At 49.2% G+C, this 8037-nt stretch overlaps 1 protein-coding gene across 2 annotated transcripts; it reads right to left on the bottom strand.

The window, feature by feature from the left end:
- Window positions 1–2974: 2974 nt before the first annotated feature.
- ANKRD33 (ankyrin repeat domain 33) lies at window positions 2975–5775 on the bottom strand (the record flags this gene model as incomplete). 2 transcript variants are annotated; one of them, XM_082849753.1, is made up of 4 exons in its annotated part: window positions 2975–3126; window positions 3321–3716; window positions 4850–4990; window positions 5176–5296. In XM_082849753.1, 4 exons carry the CDS (start codon window positions 5294–5296, stop codon window positions 2975–2977), a joined length of 810 nt encoding a protein of 269 aa, XP_082705879.1. The 2 variants fall into 2 exon arrangements, with proteins under 2 accessions (XP_082705879.1, XP_082705880.1); XM_082849754.1 differs by adding an exon at window positions 5551–5775 and having other exon boundaries at window positions 2995–3716; window positions 5176–5305.
- Window positions 5776–8037: the final 2262 nt, after the last annotated feature.

The following is an 8037-nucleotide window of genomic DNA, read 5'->3' as shown; positions in this document are numbered from 1 at the left end:
GGTTCCCCAGGGCCCTTCCAGAGCACCTCACCTCTCGACAGCACTTAACCGTTTACAGAGCCTTTTTACCCACATTAGTTAGTGGGTCTTTCCAATAACCCTGTTTGCCCCCAGTTAACAGATGAGAAAGGAGGCAAGGGAAACTTAAGTGTCTTATTCAGGATCACACAGGTAGGAAATGGCAAAGTTAACCTTGAACCCATTCTGGTTCACCACAGTTGCCTTCAGAACCCTCTGGGGGAAATCACACACTATCTAACCCTAATATCATTGTCACCTCAGTGTGTGTGTGTGTGTGTGTATGTTTTCCTCTATTCAAAGAACAGATGTGCTTTACTTATTTATTTTTAACTGAGGTACAGTTGATTATAATATTATATAAATTTCAGTTGCAGGACATAGTAATCCACAATTTTAAAGGTTATATTCCATTTACAGTTATTATAAAGTACTGGCTATATTCCCTGTGTTGTACAATATATCCTTGTAGCTTATTTATTTTTTTTGTTTTGTTTTGTTTTTGTTTTTGTTTTGTGGTACGTGGGCCTCTCACCGTTGTGGGCTCTCCCGTTGCGGAGCACAGGCTCCGGACGCGCAGGCTCAGCGACCATGGTTCACGGGCCCAGCTGCTCCGCGGCATGTGGGATCTTCCCGGACTGGGGCACGAACCCGTGTCCCCTGCATCAGCAGGCGGACTCCCAACCACTGCGCCACCAGGGAAGCCCTTATTTATTTTATACATGGTAGTATGTACCTCTTAATCCCCTAACCCTATCTTGCTCCTCTGCCTTCCCTCTCCCCACATGTAGCCACTAGTTTTTTCTCTATATCTGTGAGTCTGTTTCTTTTTTGTTATATTCACTAGTTTGTTTTACTTTTTAAGATTCCACAAGTAAGTGATATCATGCAGTGTTTGTCTTTCTCTGTCTGATTTATCTCACTTAGCATAATGCCCTCCAAGTCCGTCCATGTTGTTGCAAATGGCAAAATTTTATTTTTATGGCTGAGTAGTATTCCATTGTGTGTGTGTATATGTATATATATATAACACATCTTCTTTATGCATTCATCTTTTGATGGACACAAGAGCAGATTTATTTTCAAGTCTTTCAAAATTTGGTAATACTTGACTAAAAAGTTGAAACATTCTGTACAGAATTCCAAATAATTTATGTAGGTACTCCACCCCCAAGGAGACGAAGTATAACTCCCCACTCCTTAAGTGTGGGCTTCATATAATGACTTCCTTCTGAAGAGTGCAATATAGAAAGGGGGTAAAAAGAGGAACATAACAGTGGAGAAACCTGACAAACACCACCTCAGCCAGGTGATCAAGTCATGTGCGTAGGAGGTACCCTGAATATGATGTGAGGAGAATGGTACATCTTCCTCCCCAAAACCCATAACCCTCATCTCTTCAGAAAAACATCAGACAAATCCCACCTGAGGGACAGTCTACAAAATATCTGACCAACCCTCCTCAAAACTGTCTAGGTCATCAGAAACAAGGAAAACCTGAGAAAACTGTCACATTCGAGAGGAATCTATGGAAACATGATGACTAAATGTAATGTGGTATCCTGAAAGGAATTCTAGACAGAAAAAGGATATTAGGAAAAAACTAAGGAAACCTGAATTAAGAATGGATTTTATTAATAGTAATGTATTAACATTCGTTCGTTAATTGTAACAAATGTACTACACTCATGTTAATAAAAGAGGACACTGGGTATGGGGTACATGCAAACTCTCTGCATGACCTTCACAACTTTTCTGTAAATCTACGACTGTTTGAAAAAATTCAGTTTATTTTTTAAAAAGGCCTAAAGTTTCAAGAAGATACTTAGTGAAAAGTCTCCCTCCCACCCTTCATCAGCTGCTCAGTGTTCTTGCCTAAAATACTGTCATGTCTCTTTCCAGAAAGGTGCTGTGAGGCAGCATGGTTTGGTGTTAAGAGTCTGGCCCCTACAACTGGAATGGCTGGCTCTCAATCTTGATCTCTGTCAGTTTCTAGCTGTGTGAACCTGGGCAATTCCTAACCCTCTCTGTACCCTGTGTCCTCAAAGATAAAATCCTCATAGGATTATTGGGAGTTAAATGTATTAATGAATATAGTAAGCACCTTACAAGTGGTTGCTTTCATTATCACAAATAAGCAAGCAAACATATCTATGCAACAAATACGTTAAGAAAAAATACCCAAAACTTGTAAATAAGGCACACCAAAAAATCACTAAGTGCCCTTTCAAAGATATTTTAGATCATTGGCTAATAACCCCACCTATGGGTCATTCAGGGGAAGTAACTAAGTTTGCATACGATTTACTATTGATTAGTGCGCAGACTATAAAGTTAAGAGGTTAACTTGTAGAAGATTGATAAATAGCAAATTATTTTTGTCTGGTAGGAAAAAAAAACAGTTATGGTTTTATTGCCAGGTAGGAATTGATATTTCTGTATCTATCTTTGCAATCTTATTCAAGCATTCTTTTTTCCCCTGAATGTCTATAATAGTTTTTCATTTCTTCCTTTGATCCATCCGGCTGGTTTGCTCATTAAGTAGTTAATAAATCTTGGTACTCACTACATATCTGTATTAGTCGAGTTTATCTTGGTGCAGATTGTACTTTGACAGATAGTAGCATGCCGTACACACTGTTCCACCCCTTGTTTGGGGTTTTTTTTCACTTAATACATCTTGAAGATAGTTTCACATGAGAACATAAAGAGCTTCCTTACTCTTGTTTTGCCACTGTATGGAATACATCATACGGGTGTGCAGTATTTACACTCAGAATCAATTTAGCCAGTCCCCTTTTGATGGACACCTAGGCTGTTTCCACCCTTTTACTGTTGCAAAAAATGCTGTATGAATAACCTTGTACACAGGCTGAGAGTACAGTCACTTAGACAGAGGTGGATGGGAAGGCAGAAGGGGCTCTAAAGGGCAAAGGAGCCTCAGGGAGGGGCCTGATTACCTAGTCCCAGCCCGGCCTATCCCTTCGTCCCCTGGCTCTGTGCCAGCCTGGCCTCCTCCTGCCTCCTCCTCTCCATCCTGAGCTCCTGGTATCTCCAGACAGGAAGGGACAGCCTTCGATTCCCTGCAGACCTGGGCTCTGGCTTCCACTGAACGCCAGATGAGGGTGCCTTGGAGAGGAGGATCTTAGGGGCTTGGGGCCTGGGGCTGGTACTATCTCTGGGCTGGAGCCACTGATAGCACATGCTCAGTACACCCTGAGGGCTCTGGTAGGGGATGAAGACCCGGGGGCCAGGGACTTCCTGGGGGAGTTGGGGTACTGGGGGAGGGGGCGGGGCAGTGCCTAGCAGCTCTGGCACAGACTTGCTTCGAGTGCCCAGTGCAGGTGGGTGGTCAGGGCACAGGGTGTGGCAGGCAGTGGTGAGGAAAGGACTCGCCAGGCTGGTCGTGACGGTCACAAGGTGGTCCAGGACACCCCCCTCCTGAGGAGACTGCGCGAAGGGGAGGCTCAAGGTGGCCTGAAGTCGTTCTAGGAAAGACGGGGCAGCCTGAGCCTGGGCCTGTGCCACAAGCCCGGGCAAGGCTGGCCACTCAGGCTGGTAATGATGGCTGAGCTGCTCCACTTGGGGCCGCCGCAGCAGCTGCTGGATCCTTTGCACTGTGTCGAAGCTGTCGGTCAGAAATGCCCACTCCAGGGCTGTCTTGCCCCTGACAGGATCCACTGCAGTCAGGTCGGCACCTGGGGACAGGGACGGGGTGACATGGGGTAGGACAGGGATTGGTGACTTGCAGAAGGGCAGATTCTTTAGCAGCAGGACTGATTGGGGTTACATGCAAAGCCACAGAGTCCCGTCCTGTTGCAGCTGGAAGCTGGGGCCCCTCTGTGGCTACAGCCCAGAGACAGTACCAGTCCCAGATCCCAACTTCCAGTTTAGGACTGATAGAGAAATTGGAGTCCAGCGAGGGGAAAAGACTTCACAGAGACCTACTGTGTGTGTGTCGGGGTGAGGGGGGTATCTCCAAAGCTGGAGAAGAAGAGACCTCCTGAGCCAAGGCACTGACCAGAGGGCTGGTGTGACGTTTGCCCAGGATGGGTGGGGAGCGAGCTGTACCCTCCAGAGCAGGTGGAGCGGGGATTCTCATGGTTCCCACTCCTGGTTCTTCTCTGCACCACCACACACCCCTAATCCTGGGCGCGAGGGGAGTGGCAGTCACTTTGAGACAAAGGAGTGGGTGTAGAGCTTCCTCCCTTCTCACCCCAAACCCAGTGTGACGGGATGGGAAAGGGAAAAGCTGGAGGCTGGGGTCCCCCAGAGTGAACAACAGAGGGCAGCCCCACCTCAGGGAGTAATGAGGGCCCGAGACTCCACAGACAGTGTGGACTTCACCCCAGAACAACTCTACACGGCCACACGTCTCAACTACCCATCACTGCATTCCTGGAACCCTGGCTTGTCAGAGCTGGAGATCAGCCCAGAGAAAGCCATCACTCTCATCTTACACTGGTGAGGCCCAGAGAGGGAAGCTGTTTGCCCACGGTCACTCAGCTGGGGGCAGAGCCGGGATGAGAACTTAGGAATCTGGTTCCAGTTACCAGCCTTCTTTGTATTAGGTTCTCCAGCTGGTCTAGGTTATCCTCCCAAGCTTTCTTTTCTGGGACCGCCATTCACAATGCAAATAGAGCTATCAATAGCTGGACTTTGTTGCTTGTGAGAAGCCCCAGCACACTCCCCTCCTCCAGGAAGTCAGCCTGGATTGATCTTCCATCTCCACCTCTCTCCTCATTGCAACTATGACAGCTGATTTAGTGTCTGGTGGGGAGGCGTGGGGGAGGGACTGGAGACCACACATCCTGGTTCAGGCCCCATGCACCTGCCATGAGGAGGGCAGCCACGCATTCGGAGCGGTCCCGCATGGCGGCCTTCATCAGCGCAGTTAGCCCCCGCTGGTCCCGGCGCTCCAGGTCAAGGCCAGCATAGTAGTTGATCAGGAGACTCACCAGAGGCACATGGCCTGCAGGGCACCAAGGGCAGAGCTTAGCTACCCAAGAAAGGGATGACAAAGCCTCAAACACCCTCCACCCAACAAGGCAGCATCTGGGGTGGAAGAACGTCGGTGCAAAGAGTGTGGGACTGTGGCCGGGTCTGGGGTGGGGGGGTGATGGGGTTTGGTAAAGGGTGGGGTTAGCAGCCTCTCACCTGCTTGGGCAGCCAGCATGAGGGCTGTGTCTCCTTCTTTGTCCTGCTGGTTCACATCCAGGAAAGGACAGCGGCTGAGCAGGGCCACAACACTTTGGAAGCCGTGGTAGCATGCGACCATGAGGCCTGTCTGGGGGAGGGACAGCTCAGCCCCGGTGCTTTCCTCCATGAGCTCCCTGGGGGGGCCCTGTGCCTTCTACCCCACAACTGTCCCAGAGATGCTCCAGCCCCTGTGAAGACCCACTCTCACCCACTCCTTTCCTCCTGAGGACCCAGGCTGTGGCTGTTGACCCTGAGACTCTCTAAGGACGAGTGTGGCGCGGTGAGGACACAGAGCGCCCCCTGCTGCGCTGTGAAGCACCCAGGGTAGCTCACCCTCCCATTGCTGTCCACCTGGGTGGCCTCCTCTGGGGAGACCCCATCATCCAGCATGGCTTGGAGCTGGGCAGTGTCATTGTGGAAACAGGCCCAGTACAGGGCGCCCAGCACGCAGCTTGGGGTAAAGGTCTCGTGGTCGGGGCAGGACAGGGTCTCAGCGACGTCCAGCCCTCCCTTCTGCAGTGTCAGTTCCTCCTCTTCCATCCTGGGGGCAAGGAGGTGAGTCTCCCCTCCTCACGCAGTTGGCATCTATAACACAGAATGAAGGGAACAGTCTCCCTGGATTCCGGGAGGGGTCCCAGCAGCTGGCCCTGGGGAGAGCTTTTGCCCGCTGGAGTCTCCCGTCCCATCCACCTTGGAGAGAGGACAAGCCCCTGGCAGGGAGGCCGAACGGCAAGAGCCCTAAGAGGGCTGAAGTCGTTCACTGCAAGTGAGGGTCCTAGTGAGAGTCAAGGAAGAGAGGCGGTCTTCTCTTTCCCATGGGACCTTACCTGGGGTTTGGAGGGTACCTAGGAGGCAGTCATTGCTGGGCCCCAGCCTGGACCCCACAGCATCCCCCCAGACTCCTGGGAGCACACACACCGGGTCTCTGGAGTGTCTCGAGGCGGACTAACAGCCCCAGGAAGCAACGCAGGTAACAGATGGCGCGACTTAACAGAAAAAGCTGCCTCAGACACCTCGGGGCTGAGCCGGATCAAGCCGGGCTTGTTAGGGATCGGGGGGCGGGCGGGGACGATGCTCTCCTCTCCAAGCCGACCAACACCCGCCCCAAGAGCCTGGCCGGGGTGGGCGGGGCCCGAGTCAGGGCGGCTCCTCCCCCGCGGAGGCGGCTCTGAGAGTAAGACCCGCCTCTCCGCCGACGCGCTCACCTTCGGCCTTCTGGGGAGACTAGCTGCCGTAGAACCAGACCCTTCGACCATGGAAGCGTTGCCAGGTTTCGGAACTCGGCCCCCAAAGCTGAAGTCCCTTCCTCCCTGGTGGAGCAGGGCTTGGTGAGGGGGTGGAGGTGGGGTGGGAGAGAGTGCAGGTGAAGACATCTCACTAAATAGGGGCTGGGACGGAGGTGGGGTGCCAGGGGTCACCTGAATCTATTTTTTGAGGTTCTGGGAAAATTAAAGTATAAAGAATTGCTTAATTAGGGGTACAAAAATCATGATATATTAAGTTTAATGGATTAATCTGGTGTGGTAAATTAAATATGAAATATTTAAATTGTGTTAATACTTAAATAAATCATTTAAATTAAACCATTTATTTACAATTATTTATTAAATTAATAAATTATTATTAAAGTATTCTTTAAGTTAAATTACTATTAAATATCAAACTTAATGAATTGGGTTTGGACCTCAGGTTTAGAAAATGGAGCCAATCATATTGCTCTACTTATATCACTCCCACTATCAGACTGTACAAGATCTCTCTCTTGTTTTATTTTACTTCATTTGGTTTATCTCTTTCATCCCTGATCCCCACAGCCCATCCTCCTCCTTTCCTTTACCAATTGACACATATATCCTTGAAAATGTACACTTCATTGAAAAAGGTAGTGTTGATTTGTGTACGTTTTAAGTAATACCTTAGATTGTGCTACAGAGCTCATTGTGTTTGTTCCTTTTACTCAGCGTTATGTTTTGGGGATCTGGCCTTGTTGCGTTCTGTGCAGTGCGCCAGTCATGAGTGCCTTTGGTTGTAAGTAACCAAAAGCTGACCTCAGTGGTGTTGGAGGCTGCCACATTCTGGCAGTTCAACATCCATCCAAAACTACAGAAGCTGGAAAGCTAAAATGACACCTCCCAGGTTCTTGTGAGCTAGGAATCTGTGATTTAGGTCCTACTCTTGCGTGAGGCGTAAGTCTGAATGGAACTAAGTAGCATGGGACATCCGTTTTGCTGTCACAGGTCATGACAGATGCAGGAGGGTCCTGGTGAGCAGCTTCCTGATTCATCAGCTTCCTGTAGTAGTGACTGTTGTTTTCCCCATCATAGGCAGAGGTCACATGCCTCCCAAAGCTGGGAGTTGTTCCAGGACCTAGAGCCTGCTTCTCCATTTAAACTAGCCAGATTTATTTCTGTTGTCTGCAATTGAACCCTAACTGACACATGTGGCTTAAACAAATAGAGGTTTATTCTTCATACGGGATAAAAAGTTCAGGCATAAGAAGCTGTTGGTGTTGACTCTATGTTGTCAGGGCCTTCTCTAGGAGTCTCTTGACTTTTCCCCATGGTCACAAGATGACTGCTGTACCTGTAGCCATCACAGTAAAATGTGGTGAGTGCACACTATGGACTCTGTGCAGCAGTTAGAAGAAATCTACCAGGTTATGTGTCAGAAATCACTGATGAGATGATAGAATCCCTATCCATAACCTCCCTTCTCTCTGGTCACCTTTTATTATAGATTGGTGTGACCAGGTGACACAATTTTGGCCAATGAAATGCAAGCAGCAGTCTGATGGGTGAGGCTCCCGAAAACAATCTTTGC

The sequence above is a fragment of the Leucopleurus acutus genome (assembly GCF_964270905.1).
Source record: "Leucopleurus acutus genome assembly, chromosome: 11".
Taxonomy (NCBI): Eukaryota; Metazoa; Chordata; class Mammalia; order Artiodactyla; family Delphinidae; genus Leucopleurus; species Leucopleurus acutus.
Note: the sequence above shows the minus strand (reverse complement) of the source record. Positions and strands in the feature narration are given on the sequence as shown.